The sequence below is a fragment of the Haemorhous mexicanus genome (genome assembly GCF_027477595.1).
Source record: "Haemorhous mexicanus isolate bHaeMex1 chromosome 32 unlocalized genomic scaffold, bHaeMex1.pri SUPER_32_unloc_3, whole genome shotgun sequence".
Classification (NCBI taxonomy): Eukaryota; Metazoa; Chordata; class Aves; order Passeriformes; family Fringillidae; genus Haemorhous; species Haemorhous mexicanus.
In genome coordinates, this window is record NW_026775984.1 from 61,768 (window position 1) to 78,831 (window position 17,064).

The 17,064-nt window shown below is 47.2% G+C and overlaps 1 protein-coding gene across 1 annotated transcript in view; it reads right to left on the reverse strand.

Moving 5' to 3' along the window:
* PPP1R10 (protein phosphatase 1 regulatory subunit 10) overlaps positions 1 to 17,047 on the reverse strand; it is a 34,371-nt gene extending 17,324 nt beyond the window's left edge. The window contains 12 exon segments of the mRNA XM_059837358.1: positions 259 to 403; positions 2,174 to 2,274; positions 3,795 to 3,904; positions 4,596 to 4,695; positions 6,663 to 6,833; positions 6,929 to 7,006; positions 8,354 to 8,405; positions 9,103 to 9,238; positions 10,540 to 10,626; positions 10,715 to 10,833; positions 15,885 to 16,480; positions 16,897 to 17,047. Coding sequence (XP_059693341.1) covers positions 259 to 403; positions 2,174 to 2,274; positions 3,795 to 3,904; positions 4,596 to 4,695; positions 6,663 to 6,833; positions 6,929 to 7,006; positions 8,354 to 8,405; positions 9,103 to 9,238; positions 10,540 to 10,626; positions 10,715 to 10,821 — 1,087 coding nt within the window. The 5' untranslated portion in view covers positions 10,822 to 10,833; positions 15,885 to 16,480; positions 16,897 to 17,047.
* Positions 17,048 to 17,064: the final 17 nt, after the last annotated feature.

Below are 17,064 nucleotides of genomic sequence, written 5' to 3' on the forward strand. Positions count from 1 at the left end.
CAGAGGGACACCAAAATGGGGCAAAGTGACACCAAAATGGGGCAGAGGGACACCAAAATGGGGTCTGGATTGTTGGCAGGGAGGGATTCAAAATGGCACCCGATAGTCCCAAAAGAGGGACTCAACGTGCTCCTAAAATGGCCCCAAATCACCCCAAAAGTGACCCTAAACAGCCCCAATCCCACCCAAACTGTCCCCAACTCCACCCAAACTGTCCCCAAAGGGTCCCCAGTCCGTCCCAGTGCCCCCAGTCCGTACCGGTGTCCATGGGCTCGGGCACCTCGATGGCGGGCACCGGCGTCCCCGGCCGCTCCGTGTCCATGGGCTCTGCGGCCGCCGGCTCTGGGGACGAGGGCTTGGCCGTGCTGGGCTCCGGCGCCGGCTTCCCCTCGAAGGGGCTGGGCTGGGGGGGCACGAGGTGGGTCAGAACGGGGTGGGTTTACCCCAAAATGGCTCCTAAAGTGTCCCCAAAATGGCTCCCAAAGTGTCCCCAAAATGGCTCCTAAAGTGTCCCCAAAATGGCTCCAAAGTGTCCCCAAAATGGCTCCAAAGTGTCCCCATAAATGGGTCGCAAAGTGTGCCCAAAATGGATCATGTGGTGTTCACAAAATGGCTCCCAAAGCGTGCCCAAAATGGCTCCCAAAGGGTGCCCAAAATGGCTCCCAAAGCGTGTCCAAAATGGCTCCCAAAGCATGCCCAAAATGGCTCCCAAAGCATGCCCAAAATGGCTCCCAAAGCATGCCCAAAATGGCTCCCAAAGCATGCCCAAAATGGCTCCCAAAGGATCCCCAAAATGGCTCCAAAGTGTCCCCATAAATGGGTCGTAAAGTGTGCCTAAAATGGGTCATGTGGTGTTCACAAAATGGCTCCCAAAGGGTGGCCAAAATGGGTTATAAGGTGTGCCTAAAATGGCTCCCAATGTGTGCCAAAATGGCTCCCAAAGTGTGCCCAAAATGGCTCCCAAGTGTCCCCATAAATGGGTCTCAAAGTGCGCCCAAAATGGCTCCCAAAGCGTGTCCAAAATGGCTCCTAAAGTGTCCCCAAAATGGCTCCAAAGTGTCCCCATAAATGGCTCCAAAGTGTCCCCATAAATGGCTCCCAAAGTGTGCCCAAAATGGGTCATGTGGTGTTCACAAAATGGCTCCCAAAGGGTGCCCAAAATGGGTCATGTGGTGTTCACAAAATGGCTCCCAAAGGGTGCCCAAAATGGCTCCTAAAGTGTCCCCAAAATGGCTCCAAAGTGTCCCCATAAATGGGTCGTAAAGTGTGCCCAAAATGGGTCATGTGGTGTTCACAAAATGGCTCCCAATGTGTTCCTAAAATGGCTCCCAAAGGGTGCCCAAAATGGCTCCCAAAGGGTGCCCAAAATGGGTCATAAGGTGTGCCTAAAATGGCTCCCAAAGTGTGCCCAAAATGGCTCCCAAAGCGTGCCCAAAATGACTCCCAATGGGTGCCCAAAATGGCTCCCAAAGGGTGCCCAAAATGGGTCATGTGGTGTTCACAAAATGGCTCCCAATGTGTTCCTAAAATGGCTCCCAAAGGGTGCCCAAAATGGCTCCCAAAGCGTGCCCAAAATGGGTTACAAGATGTGCCTAAAATGGCTCCCAAAGTGTGTCCAAAATGGCTCCCAAAGGGTGCCCAAAATGGCTCCCAAAGGGTGCCCAAAATGGGTCATAAGGTGTGCCTAAAATGGCTCCCAAAGTGTGTCCAAAATGGCTCCCAAAGTGTGTCCAAAATGGCTCCCAATGTGTGCCCAAAATGGGTCATGAGGTGTTCACAAAATGGCGTCTGTGGTGTTCTCAAAATGGCGTCCGTGTTGTTCTCAAAATGGCTCCCAAATTGTCCCACAGAAAGGGACAAAATGGCTGCCAAAGAGTTCACCAAAAAGGCCTCAATGTCCCCAAAAAGGCCACCTAAGTCCCCAAAACGGTTCCTAAAAAGCCACACAATGTCTCAAAAAATGATTTAAAAGTGAAATATTGGCCCCAAAAATGATCTGCAAATGAGCCCAAAAGTGTTACAAAAAATTATTCCAAATATTCACAAATTAGCCCCTAAAATTGTGCCTAAAACAACCCCCAGAGTGTCCCCAAAAAAGGGACTTGAGGAATCCTTAAAATGGCTCCCCAAAATGTCCCAAAATGTCCCAAAATGTGCCCAAAATGTGCCTCACCTTGGCTGCTGTTGGGGACAGAACTTTCTTCTTCTTTTTGATTTTGATGCCGGGGACGGGCGCAGAGTTCAGGGCGTCCAGGAACCCGAGGCCTTCCATGGCTGGGGGGAGCACAGAGAGGTCACCAAAAACCCCCAAATTCACCCCAAAACGGGTCCCAAACCTGCCTCAAAATGGTGCCCAAATCTGCCCTAAAAAGGATCCCAAATCCACCAGAAAATGGCTGAAATCTCCCCTAAAACTGGACCCAAATTTTTCTCAAAATGGGTCTCAAATCAGTCCCAAAATGACTGATCCAGGTACCACCCAAAACCACCCAAAATGTCCCCAAAAACGACTCCCAGATGGAACCCAGGTGTCCCCAAAATGGCACCGAAAGGTCCCAAATATCACCTGAATTGTCACCAAAATGGCTCCAAAACCAAACCCTAAATGGCACCAAAATGAAACCAGAAATGGCACCAAAATCAACCCCAAAATGGCACCAAAACCACCCCAAAATGGCACCAAAAACCACCCCAAAATGGCACCAAAACCACCCCAAAATGGCACAAAAACCACCCCAAAATGGCACCAAAAGTCTCCCCTAGAAAGGTCCCAAATATCACCTGAATTGTCACCAAAATGGCTCAAAAACCAAACCCTAAATGGCACCAAAATTAAACCAGAAATGGCAACAAAATCAACCCCAAAATGGCACCAAAATCAACCCCAAAAAGGCACCAAAATCAACCCCAAAAAGGCACCAAAAACCACCCCAAAATGGCACCAAAAGTCTCCCCTAGAAAGGTCCCAAATATCACCTGAATTGTCACCAAAATGGCTCAAAAACCAAACCCTAAATGGCACCAAAATGAAACCAGAAATGGTACCAAAATCAACCCCAAAATGGCACCAAAATGAAACCAGAAATGGCACCAAAACCACCCCAAAATGGCACCAAAACCACCCCAAAATGGCACCGAAAGTCTCCCCTAGAAAGGTCCCAAATATCACCTGAATTGTCACCAAAATGGCTCAAAAACCAAACCCTAAATGGCACCAAAATGAAACCAGAAATGGCACAAAAACCACCCCAAAATGGCACCAAAACCACCCCAAAAAGGCACCAAAACCACCCCAAAATGGCACCAAAACCACCCCAAAATGGCACCAAAACCACCCCAAAAAGGCACCAAAAACCACCCCAAAATGGCACCAAAAGTCTCCCCTAGAAAGGTCCCAAATATCACCTGAATTGTCACCAAAATGGCTCAAAAACTAAACTCTAAATGGCACCAAAATGAAACCAGAAATGGCACCAAAACCACCCCAAAATGGCACCAAAATCAACCCCAAAAAAACACCAAAAATCACCCCAAAATGGCACCAAAACCACCCCAAAATGGCACCAAAAGTCTCCCCTAGAAAGGTCCCAAATATCACCTGAATTGTCACCAAAATGGCTCCAAAACCAAACCCTAAATGGCACCAAAATGAAACCAGAAATGGCAACAAAACCACCCCAAAAAGGCACCAAAATCAACCCCAAAATGGCACCAAAACCACCCCAAAATGGCCCCCAGGTGTCCCAAAATGGCCCAAAATGGCCCAAAATGGCCCAAAATGGCCCCAAACTCACGCTGTGGGGGGATGATCTTCACTTTGATCTCCTTGGCTGCATTCGGGGCCGTGTTTAGGGGTTTGTATTTCTTCTCTGCCAGAGGAGCCTCCCCTGGGGCTGTCGGGGCACTGGGGCAGGAAAAAAGGGTCAGGATCCCCCAAAAACCACCCCAAAACCCCTGAGATTTACCCCAAAACAGCCCTGAAATTGTCCCCAGAAACCACAGAACTCGCCTCCCAAAACAGACCCAACATTATCCCAAAAAAGCCCTGAAACCACCCCAAAAGTGGCCAAAAATTGTCCTCCAAAAAGATCTGGAAACCACCCCCAAAAGAGCTCTAAATCTGCTCCCTAAAATGGCCCAAAAACCCCCAAATTAGCCCCAAAAGCACCCATGAAAAAAACCCCAAAATAATCCTGAAACATCTCCAGAAGTGCCCCAAATCAGCCCCAGAAATTCCCCCAAACCAGCCCCAAAAGCAGCTCCAAGACCCCAAAATGGCTCAGAAACCCCCAAAAATGCCCCAAAATGGCCTGAAATTGACCCAAAAGTGGCCAAAAATTGTCCCTCAAAAAAGTCCTGGAATCAGCCCCAAAAGAGCTCTAAATCTGCTCCCTAAAATGGCCCAAAAACCCCCAAAATAGCCCCAAAAGTGCCCATCAAAAAAACCCCAAAATAACCCTGAAACATCTCCAGAAGTGCCCCAAATCAGCCCCAGAAATTCCCCAAATCAGCCCCAAAAGCAGCTCCAAGACCCCAAAATGGCTCAGAAACCCCCAAAATGCCCCAAAATGCCCTGAAATTGCCCCAAACCCCACCTCTGCCTCTTGACAGGGACGGGTTTCAGGCTGTATTTGTCAGACGAGGCCGAGTTCAGTTTCTTCACCGGCGCCAGCGACGGCGTCTCCAGCTCCAGCCCTGAGGGGAAAAAAGGGTTAAAAATCCCCAAAAATCCCCCAAAAATCCCCCCAAAAAGCTCAAAAAGCTCAAAAAATCCCCAAAAAATCCCCAAAACAGCCCCAAAAATCCCCCAAAAAAGCTCAAAACCCAACCCCAAATGGCCCCGAATCGTTAAAATCCCAATAATGGAGGTTGAGCTCTGAATTCTCCAAAATCAACCCCAACTTTGTCTCAAATCAGCCCAAATTTCACTAAGAGAGCCCAAAACTCAGCCCAAATTCCTCAATTTCAGCACAAATGCCCCAAAATAGCCCCAAATTCCCAAAACCAGCCACAATTTCCCTTAAAACCACTCCTAAATTCCAAAAAAAACACCCCAAACTCCCTTAAAACAGCCCAAACCCACCCCAAACTCCCCCAAAATAGCCCCAATTTTAAAATCAGCCAAAATTTCCCTTAAAACTGCTCCTAAATAAAAAAAAAAAACCCAGAAAGGCCCAAACCCACCCCAAATTCCCCCAAAATAGCCCTAGTTCCACCCCAAATTCCCAAAACCAACCCAAATTCCCTTAAAACCACTCCTAAATTCCCCAAACCAACCCAAATCTCCCTTAAAACCACTCCTAGATCCCCCAAAAAACATCCCCAATTCCCTTAAAACCAGTCCTAAATTCCCAAATTCCCTTAAAACCAGTCCTAAATTCCCAAATTCCCTTAAAACCACTCCTAAATTCCCCAAACCAACCCAAATCTCCCTTAAAACCACTCCTAGATCCCCCAAAAAATCCCAAATTCCCTTAAAACCAGTCCTAAATTCCCAAATTCCCTTAAAACCAGTCCTAAATTCCTAAAAACCACCCCAAACCAACCCAAATCTCCCTTAAAACCACTCCTAGATCCCCCCAAAAAATCCCAAATTCTCTTAAAACCAGTCCTAAATTCCCAAATTCCCTTAAAACCACTCCTAAATTCCTAAAAACCACCCCAAACCAGCCCCAATCTCCCTTAAAACCAGTCCTAAATTCCCAAATTCCCTTAAAACCAGTCCTAAATTCCCCAAACCAATCCAAATCTCCCTTAAAACCACTCCTAGATCCCCCAAAAAAATCCCAAATTCCCTTCAAACCAGTCCTAAATTCCCCAAACCAATCCAAATCTCCCTTAAAACCACTCCTAGATCCCCCAAAAAATCCCAAATTCCCTTAAAACCAGTCCTAAATTCCCAAATTCCCTTAAAACCACTCCTAGATCCCCCAAAAAACCCCAATTCCCTTAAAACCACTCCTAAATTCCCAAATTCCCTTCAAACCAGTCCTAAAATCCCAAATTCCCTTAAAACCACTCCTAAATTCCTAAAAACCACCCCAAACCAGCCCCAATCTCCCTTAAAACCACTCCTAGATCCCCCAAAAATTCCCAAATTCCCTTAAAACCAGCCCTAAATTCCCCAAACCAACCCAAATCTCCCTTAAAACCACTCCTAGATCCCCCCAAAATTCCCAAATTCCCTTAAAACCAGTCCTAAATTCCCAAATTCCCTTAAAACCAGTCCTAAATTCCTAAAAACCACCCCAAACCGGCCCCAATCTCCCTTAAAACCAGTCCTAAATTCCCAAATTCCCTTCAAACCAGTCCTAAATTCCCAAATTCCCTTCAAACCAGCCCTAAATTCCCCAAACCAACCCAAATCTCCCTTAAAACCACTCCTAGATTCCCCCAAAAAATCCCAAATTCCCTTAAAACCAGTCCTAAATTCCCAAATTCCCTTAAAACCAGTCCTAAATTCCCCAAACCAGCCCAAATCTCCCTTAAAACCACTCCTAGATCCCCCAAAAAATCCCAAATTCCCTTAAAACCAGTCCTAAATTCCCAAATTCCCTTAAAACCACTCCTAGATTCCCCCAAAAAATCCCCAATTCCCTTCAAACCAGTCCTAAATTCCCCAATTCCCTTCAAACCAGTCCTAAATTCCAAACCCAGCCCACCTGTGGAGCGGAACTTGGCGTGGCTGGGGGCCGTGGTCCGCAGGGATTTGGGTTTTTCCCGTTTCTTTTCGGGAATTTCCTCATTTTTGGCCTCGTTTTTGGTCTCCTGGGGCTTCTCCGGGACGGGAGTTTTGTTTTTGTTTTCCTCTTTTCTCTTCTTTTTATCCCGTTCTGAGGTGGGCAAAGGGCAGGGAAAAGGGGTGAGGGGATTTTGGGGGGGATTTTGGGGGGATTTTGGGGGAATTTTGGGGTTTTTTGGGGCTCACCTGTGGGCTGAGAGCTGCTCTGGGAGCGGATCACCCCCATCCAGTCGCTGACCAGGATGGAGGCCAGGCGGCGCAGCTCTGAGGGGTTAATTAACAATTAATTAGTCATTAATCAGTCGTTAATCAGTCGTTAATCAAGCAGAGGGTAGGGAGTAGGACCTAGAGGAGGTTTGAGGGGGATTTGGGGGGGTCCAAGGGAACTTTTGGGGCTCTTCAGGGGGGTTTTGGGGGTCTCAGAGGGATCTGGGCTGATTTTTGGGGGAGCTTGAGGGGTTTCGAGGGGATCCCAGGGGGAGTTCTGGGGTTCTCAGGAGGATTTTGGGGGGATTTTAGGGAGGTTTTGGGGTTCTGAGGGGGATTTTGGGGGGATTTCAGGGAGGTTTTGGGGTTCTGAGGGGGATTTTGGGGGGATTTTAGGAAGGTTTGGGGGTTCTGAGGGGGATTTTGGGGGGATTTCAGGAAGGTTTTGGGGTTCTGAGGGGGATTTTGGGGGGATTTCAGGAAGGTTTTGAGGTTCTGAGGGGGATTTTGGGGTGTCTGGGGGGATTTTGGGGTCCTCAGGGGTTTTTTTTGGGGTGTCTGGGGGGATTTTGGGGTCCTCAGGGTTTTTTTTTTGGGGGGTCTGAGGGGGATTTTGGGGTGTCTGGGGGGATTTTGGGGTCCTCAGGGGTTTTTTTGGGGTGTCTGAGGTGAATTTTGGGGTTCTCAGGAGGATTTTGGGGGTTTTAAGGGAAGTTTTGGGGCTCTCAGGGTTTTTTTGGGATGTTTGGGGGGAATTTGGGGTTCCCAGGGGGATTTTGAGGTCTCTGAGGGGGATTTTGGGATGTTTGGGGGGAATTTGGGGTTCCCAGGTGGATTTTGGGGTCTCTGAGGGGGATTTTGGGGTTCCCAGGTGGATTTTGGGGTCTCTGAGAGGGATTTTGGGGTCTCTGAGAGGGATTTTGGGGTGTCCCAGGGGTATTTTGGGGTCTCTGAGGGGGATTTTGGGTTCCATGAGGGATTTTGGGGTCTCTGAGGGGGATTTTGGGGTGTCCCAGGGGTATTTTGGGGTCTCTGAGGGGGATTTTGGGGTGTCCCAGGGGTATTTTGGGGTCTCTGAGGGGGATTTTGAGTTCCATGAGGGATTTTGGGGTCTCTGAGGGGGATTTTGGGGTCTCTGAGGGGGATTCTGGGATTCCTATGGAGGTTTTTTTGGGTGTCTTGGGGGGATTTTGGGGGTCCCAGGGGATTTTTGGGGGTTTCCAGAGGGATTTTGGGGTCTCTGAGGGGGATTTTGGGGTCTCTGAGGGGGATTCTGGGATTCCTATGGAGGTTTTTTTGGGTGTTTTGGGGGGATTTTGGGGTCTGAGGGGGATTTGGGGGGTCCCAGGGGATTTTTGGGGGTTTCCAGAGGGATTTTGGGGATTTTTGGGGGTCCCTGCTCACCCTCATCATCGCTGGACTTGCTGAGCTGCTTCACCAGCTTGGCTGTGTTGTTCTGCAGAGGAAAGCAAGAGTCAGGGAGGGGACAGAGGGACACTGGGGACACCAAAGCCACCCCTGGGGGGACCCGAGGGTGACAAAAGCCACTTGGGGGTCCCAAATGCCACCTGAGTGTCCCCAAATTCCCATTAAGGGCCTTAAATGAGACAAAAATCACTTTAAATGAGACAAAAATCACTTTAAATCAGACAAAAACCACCTTGGAGTGAGACAAAATCCCCTCAGCAGTGACAAAAGCCACCCTGGGTGTCCCAAGTGCCACCTGAGTGTCCCCAAATTCCCATTAAGGGCCTTAAATGAGACAAAAATCGCTTTAAATGAGACAAAAAACACCTTGGAGTGGGACAAAACCCACTCTGAACGTCCCCAGGTGCCACCTGAGTGTCCCCAGAGCCCCTGGAAGGGCTTTAAATGAGACAAAAATCACTTTAAATGAGACAAAACTCGCTTTAAACCAGACAAAAAACACCTTGGAGTGGGACAAAACCCACTCTGAACGTCCCCAGGTGCCACCTGAGTGTCCCCAGAGCCCCTGGAAGGACTTTAAATGAGACAAAAATCACTTTAAATGAAACAAAAATCACTTTAAATGAGACAAAAATCACTTTGGAGCAGGACAAAACCCACTCTGAGTGTCCCCAGGTGTCACCCCAGTGTCCCCAGGTGCCACCCAGGTGTCCCCAGGGCCAGACCTGCTTGAGGTGGTCCACGGTGAGGGGCAGGTGCTGCAGGGTGAGCAGCAGCTGCTGCAGGAAGGGGACATTGTTGGTGGCCTTGGAGCCCGTCAGCCACGTGTTGAGCAGCTTGTAGCCCCCGATCCGGATGAACCTGAGGGGAAAAAAGGGGAATTTCGTCCAGGTCCAGACAGGAAAACATTAATTCAGTCCAAATCTGCTGAAATCCACCCAAAACTCAAAAAAACCCCCATCAATATCTGCCAAAATGCACCCAAAATCCATAATAAATCCATTTTTCCACCTGATTACTAGGTCTGGATGAATCTGAGGGAAAAAAAGGGGGAATTTCGTCCAGGTCCAGACAGGAAAACATTAATTCTGTTAAAATCTGCTGAAATCCACCCAAAAATCAAAAAAAACCCCATCAAAATCTGCCAAAATGCACCCAAAATCCAAAATAAATCAATTTTTCCACCTGATTACTAGGTCTGGATGAATCTGAGGGGAAAAAAGGGGAATTTTGTCCAGGTCCAGACAGGAAAATATTAATTCTGTCCAAATCTGCTGAAATTCACCCAAAATTAAAAAAACCCTGTCAAAATCCATCTAAAATTTACTTTTCCATGTGGTTACTGAGCCAGGATGAATCTGAGGGAAAAAAGGGGGAAATTTGTCCAGATCCAGACAGGAAAACCTTCATTCTGTCAAAATCTGCCCAAATCCATTTGAAATTTAAAAAACTCCTGTCAAAATCTGCCCAAATCCACCCAAAATTAAAAAAAACTCAATTTTTCCGCCTGATTACTAGGTCAGGATGAAATCTGAGGGGAAAAAGTGGGAATTCTGTCCAGATCCAGCTGGGAAAAGCTTTAATTTGTAAAATTTCACCTGAATCCACTCAAAATCCAAAAAAAACCCTGTCAAAATCCACCTAAAATTCAATTTTTTAAGGGTTTACTAAGCCAGGATGAAATCTGAGGGGAAAAAGTGGGAATTTTGGAAAGATCCAGCCAGAAAAACCTCAAACCCACCCAAATCCACCCAAAATTCCACAAAAATGAAACTAAAATCCCATTTTCCCTGTGCCTACTAGGCCTGAGGATGAAATCTGAGGGGAAAAAGTGGGAATTTTGGAAAGATCCAGCCAGTAAAACCTCAAATCCACCCAAATCTCCTCAAAAATCCCATTTTCCCTGTGTCTGCTAGGCCTGAGGATAAAATCTGAGGGAAAAAAGTTGGGAATTCTGTCCAGATCTGGCCGGGAAAATTTAAACCCACCCAAATTTCCCCCAAATCCCCTCAAAAATCCCATTTTCCCTGTGCCTACTAGGCCTGAGGATAAAATCTGAGGGAAAAAAGTGGGAATTCTGTCCAGATCTGGCCGGGAAAATCTCAAACCCACCCAAAATTCCCCAAAAAATGAGAGCAAAATGCAATTTTCCCCACACTTACTTGTTGAGGATGTCCTGGGCCCGGGTCTGCAGGAGGATGTTGAGGTAAATGCAGCGGCTCACCATCTTCTGCGAGTCCTTCATGAGGCTAATTAACAGCAATTAATAACCATTAGTGGCTATAAATGCAAGAAAAGGGTGGAAAAGCTGAAAAAGGAGCGTTTTTGGGGCGTTACCTGAAGATTTTGGAGATGCCATCCATGGTTTTGACCTCGCCATCCCGGCCCAGGAAACAATCGAGGCCCTTGAGGAGCTCCTTGGGGTCGATGGGGCCGGAGCCCATGGCAGGAACAGCCTGGAAACAAGGGAAAAGTTGGGGAAAATGGGAAAAAATGGGGGGAAAAAGGAAAAATGGGGGGAAGAAAAGGGGGGAAGAAAAGGGGGGAAGAAAAGGGGGGGAAGAAAAGGGGGGGAAGAAAAGGGGGGGAAGAAAAGGGGGGGAAGAAAGGGGGGGAAGAAAAAGGGGGGAAGAAAAAGGAAAAAATGGGGGAAAATGGGGGGAAAATGGGGGAAAAATGGGGGAAAAATGGGGGGAAAATGGGGGGAAAATGGGGGGAAAATGGGGGGAAAATGGGGGGAAAATGGGGAAAAAATGGGGAAAAAATGGGGAAAAAATGGGGAAAAAATGGGGAAAAAATGGGGAAAAAATGGGGGGAAAAATGGGGGGAAAAATGGGGGGAAAAATGGGGGGAAAAATGGGGGGAAAAATGGGGGGAAAATGGGGGGAAAATGGGGGGAAAATGGGGGAAAAATGGGGGAAAAATGGGGGAAAAATGGGGGAAAAATGGGGAAAAAATGGGGAAAAAATGGGGGAAAAAATGGGGGAAAAAATGGGGGAAAAAATGGGGGGAAAAAATGGGGGAAAAAATGGGGGAAAAATGGGGGAAAAATGGGGAAAAGTGTGAGGGGAAAAGTGTGAGGGGAAAAGTGTGAGGGGGAAAAGTGTGAGGGGAAAAGTGTGAGGGGAAAAGTGTGAGGGGAAAAGTGTGAGGGGAAAAGTGTGAGGGGGAAAAATGTGAGGGGGAAAAATGTGAGGGGGAAAAATGTGAGGGGGAAAAATGTGAGGGGGAAAAATGTGAGGGGGAAAAATGTGAGGGGGAAAATGTGAGGGGGAAAAAATGTGAGGGGGAAAAATGTGAGGGGGAAAAATGTGAGGGGGAAAAATGTGAGGGGGGAAAAATGTGAGGGGGAAAAATGTGAGGGGGAAAAATGTGAGGGGGAAAAATGTGAGGGGGAAAAATGTGAGGGGGAAAAATGTGAGGGGGAAAAATGTGAGGGGGAAAAATGTGAGGGGGAAAAATGTGAGGGGGAAAAATGTGAGGGGGAAAAATGTGAGGGGGAAAAATGTGAGGGGGAAAAATGTGAGGGGAAAATGGGTTAGGAGTGGGGGAAGAGGGGAGAAAAGAACGGTGTGCAAAAATTCTGGGGGTGAAATGAAAAGTGAGAGCAAAACTGGGAGGAAAAAGAGGGAAATTGGCTCTAAAAAGGAGGAAATCAACCTCAAAAAGGTGGGGAATAACACCAAATGTGGGGAAATTGATCTTAAAAATCAGAAATTCACACTAAAGGATGAAATAAAGCCTAAAAAAGGGAAATTAACCCAAAGAAGTGGAAAATAACCCCAAAAAATTCGAGAAATCAACCTAAAAAAGAAGGAAATCAAAGCTAAAAGGCAGGAAATGGATCTCAAAATGAAGGAAATTAAATCCAAATGCTGGAGAAACATATCAATTACTGGAAATAACCCTAAAACTGTGGGAATCGACCCCAAAAAGCTGGAAATAGGCCTCAAAAAGCTGAGAAACAACCCCAAAACCACAGAATTCTGTCCCAAAAAGCAGGAAAAGCACCCCAAAAAGCTGGAAATCAACACCAAAACAGCAAATTGACCCTTAAATCTGGAAAAGCACCCCAAAAAGCTGGAAAACAACACTAAAAAACGGGAAATTGCCCTCCAAAAGCTGGAAATAGGCCCCAAAAAGCTGGAAATCAACCCTAAAACGATGGAAAACCACAATAAAAGTGAGAAGTCAAACCCAAAAGTGGAAAATCAACACCAAAACCTCAGATATTCACCCCAAAAAGCTGGAAAATGACCCCAGAAAGGGTCCCAGGGACCCCCAAGGGCCCCAGGGGGAATCAGAGCCCCCCTTCCCCTCTGATGTCATTTCAATTAACTCGTTTATTAATTAATAATGAAATTAATTAATATATTAACCCTGGGGATGAGGATTTAGGGTCGCACCATGGGGGGGACACAAACCCTGAGTTCCCCCCTCCTCAAATTTTTAATTTAAAAGAGAATTAAACTCATTAATAAAGAAAGAGACAAAACTCTGTCATTCCCATCAGTTTTCCCCTCATAATTTCATTAATTTTTTGTTAATTAACGAGCAGAACGAGGGTCCAGGGGGGGCTCTCCAACCACAACCCTCCCCCAAGGTTCATTAAGCAGGGGTTAATTAACGAGCTGCCACATTGGGGGTGTCACACCCCCCCCAAAGCTCAGGCCATAATTAAACCCTCTGACTAATGAACCAAGCATTCATTAACACCTCATTAATTAAGGCCAAACCCCCCCTTAATGACCGGACGCTCATTGACCCCAATCCGGGCCCCCTCCCCCCCTTCCTGGGGGGGTTTCAGGCTCTGACATCATTAATCACCACTAATTAGAGCTTAATTATGACCCAGTTTCCTTAACGAGGGCAGGGGGGAGGAGCTGGGGAGGCTTCCTGGGGTTAAAACCTCTCAGAAATCTCCATTTTTGAGGTGAAAAATCTCAATTTCTGGGGTGGGGGCAGCACCCAGAGCTGGGGGTCGTTAAGGGTTCCCCCACCAGTGTTAATTAATTAAACGGTTCAGCCCCTAATGAAGAGATTAATTGGGGGGGCGGGTCAGCAATGCCACCCCTCTGCAAAGACACAAGAAAAAGTTAAACCAGCACAAACCCCCCCAAAATATCCCAAAAATGAGGGGGGAGATTTAACCCCAAATTCTTACTGTAACCTTTGACCCCGCCCCAAAATGAACGGGGGGGGGCACAAAGCCCCCCTGGGAGGGGGTCCCAGCAGTGGGGGAGGGGCAAAATCCCCTCCCCCAAAAGATTGTTGGGGTCCCCCCCTCATTTTTGGGGTCTGCTCCCCCTTAAAGGAGCTGGGGGTCCCCAAAATCCCCAAAAAAGGGGAAAAATCCCATTTTTGAAGGTGGGGTGGGGACAATTCCCAGCTGGGTAAATTGAGGGGTGGGTCAAGGCCTGACCCCCACTCCCCAAAATTGGGATTTTACAGCAGTTTTGACTCGTTTTACCTCCAAAACAGGGATTTTTTTGGGGTGGAATTTAAGGGGGGGCCTGCCCGTGCCCCCCCCAATAGGAAATGCTACCACTGGGGAGAAAAGGGAGGAATTAATGCCAAATAAATGGGTTTATTTGATCAAAAATTTGAATTTTCAGGAGGGATCTCTGCGTTTTTTACCCAAATCTGTGAAATTTTGGCGATAAAAAAAGGAGGAAAAGCCCAACTCCCGACTGCCACATGCACCAGGAGAGGGAAAAGGGGGGGAAAAAAGGGAATTTTGCATGTTTGAAAACCCTGGATCCAAAGGCCTTGAAATGGAATTAAGCCCAAAAAAAAAAAAAACCCAAAAACAAAAAAAAACCAAAAAAAAAAAAAAAACACCAAAAAAAAAAAAAAAAGGATTTTTTTGCTTACCCGGGTTGTGGCTGTTCCCTCCCTTTGCTGAAGTAAAGCTTCCTAAGCTGCAAAAACGGGGCAAAACCATTGAAAATCGGGAAAAAAATGGAGTTTTGGGGGTGTTCTCCCTCCCAAAATTCCGATTTTTTTTGGTTTTTTGGTTGGTTTTGGTGTGTGTGAGGGAAGGGGGTGAAGCCCAGTGGTAGCATTTCCCTGTCACGATAAATTCAAGGTTATCAAAGGCTCCAGGACACTCCCAAATTCCCCAAACCCTCCCTGAAATCCCCCCCCAAAAGAACCCCACAAAAAAGGGAACAGGGGAAAGACAAAAAATAATAAAAATCCTGTGGAAAAAAAGGGGGGAAAAGAGGATTTTATAGGTCCTGCGGGTGGAAGGGGGGGTTAAAAGAGATTTTAGGGGAAAAAAAAGGATTTGGGGGGGGGTAAAAAATGGAATTTTAAGGGGGGCCCCACAGGGGGAGGGGCGTCAACAACGAGGCCTCGGCGCCATTTTAGAGCTGGGGAAAAAAAACCAAATTCGTGGGTTTAAAAGGAATTTTTTAGGAATTTTTTAGGAATTTTGCGGGGTTTAAGGGGGGGGGGGGGGGGCACACAGACACAAGCGACAACGAGAAACGCGCTAAACCCCTTTTTCCCCCACAAAAAAATCCTAAAAAACCCCCAAGATTAGGTTTAAACCCCCCCCTTTAAAAAAAAAGGAATTTAAAGCGGGGGGGTTAAGAAATAACCGGGGGGGTTGGAGGTGGAATAAAAACCCCCAAGGCCGCGGAATCATGAGGGGAAAAGCCGCGAATTCGGGGCAGACAAAGCGCGGCCGCCATTTTGGAGCTGCCCTAGAAAGGCTCTGAGGGGAAGGGGGGGGGAAACGCTTCAAAGTGAATTTCTGAGGGAAAAAATGCTGAATTTGGGCAAAGCTCGGCCTGCCTAGCAATCTTTATTGCTAGATTGCGACCCCCCCCAACCCCAATTTCACCCCAACCCCAAAAATTCCCCACCGAAAAGCCCAAATTTAACCTTCCTCCCCTTGCCACCCCCACCCCGCGTTTCTCAGCGCAAAAAACAATCCTAAAATGGCACCTAAAAAATAAAAATAGGAAAGAAATCAGCTGGGTTTTTTTGTAATTTCCAACCTTCCCCCCTCCACGCGCGGGTTTTTCCTCCCTTTCCCCCCTCCCCGTTTTGCTTTTTGATTTTTTTTCTATTTTTGTTTTTTTTTTTTTTTGCAATCTTTATGTACAGATTGCTCGCCGGGAATGCCCCGAAAATTCCCTGAATTCCATCTCCCCCCAACCGCGCGATTTTTTTCGGGTTTTTGGGGCCATTTTCCAGCTTTTTGGGGAGGATTTTTTTTTTTTTTTTTGCGGGTTTTGGTTTGTTTGTTTTTTTAAACTGTGGGAGCTGCTCGTGGACCCCCTCCTCCTCCGAAACCGCTTTTTTCTCCCGAAATCCCCCCAAAATTTCCATTTTCACCACCTTTAGGCACAGCCCACGTCCTCCTCAAGCACGCGAGGGGGGGTCTTCCTCCCATTATTTTTGCTCTTTGTGACAAATAAATAACTTTTTAAGGGTTTTTTTTCTTGTATTTTTTTAAAGGGTAAGGGGGGGAGCCTGCTGAAAATTCAACACTTACTATCCAATTTTTTTGCTCAGCCGACAGCGCTTCAAGGTTTGGATTTTGGCATTTGGAGGTGGTGTTAGAGCCAAAAAATTCGTTTCATTTTAATCATGGCTTTAAAAAAAACGCAGCAACTTTTTTTTTGCAGCTTGACGGGTATTTTGAATTATTTAAAGGGTTTTTTTTTTTCCCCTTGGGTTTTGTTTGTTTTTTAAAGCCCTAAAGGAGTGGATCGAGCTAAACTGAAAACCAAAAAAAAAAAAAATAGTATTTAAAAAAAAAAAAGTTGCCTGAGTTTTTTTTCTGCTCGAAAAAAAAAAGTGGGTTTTTGCCTTTGTTTTTTGGGGGGAAAGAAGAGGGAAATATGTTTTCTAAAGTGGAAGTTTCCTTCGGGTTTGGAACGGCTTCCAAGGACGGTCCAAAGGACGGAGAGGCTGCGGCGGCTCTTCACGGCAAAGGGGGAGAGAAAACCTGGTTTTTTCCTTCCCCTCTTTGTTGTATATTTGTATATTATTGTTGTTTTGTTCGCGTTTTGTATTGTATTTTGTATTGTTTGTATTGGTTTTTTCTCTCGTGGTAAAGGCGACGGCGTCTCTCAAGACCAACCAAACCTGGAGCGGGGGAAAGGAAAAATAAAAGGGGGGGGGAAGGTGGGGGATGGGCATAACGATAAAAAAAAAAAAGGGAAAAAAAATTGAAAAAAAAGAAATTAGAAGCGAAGAAGAAAAGACACGAAACGATTAGAAGTTGTTATCCCCGGGGTGAATTTAGAGCTTTAAAAGGGGGAAAAAGGAAAAAAAATAACGAGGAAACGCCCTTGGAAGGGTGGGGGGGGCTCAGCTCTGAGGGAACGTGAGGGCGGCGGCGGCCCCGGAGGGGCTCAGGGACGAGGAAAGCCGCGTTTTTCCCCACATAAACGATGTCTGGCATTCCAAGAGCCCCCCAAAGCCAAAAAAAAAGGGGGATAAGCCCCCCGCGCCCCCTTCCCCGCCCGCAAAGCCCCGGCCCAGCGCAGCTCTTTACTCACCTCCACCAGCCCTCAGAATGGCGGCGGCGTTACCGGGCGCGGCATTTTATACGGGGACACGTCCCGCGCCTCGCCACGCCTTCCGCCGCGCGCCGGCCGCGCCTCCCGCCCGTTGAGCCGCCTAACGGCGCCTGCGCCGTGTCCCCACTGCTCACGCGCGGCCGCCGC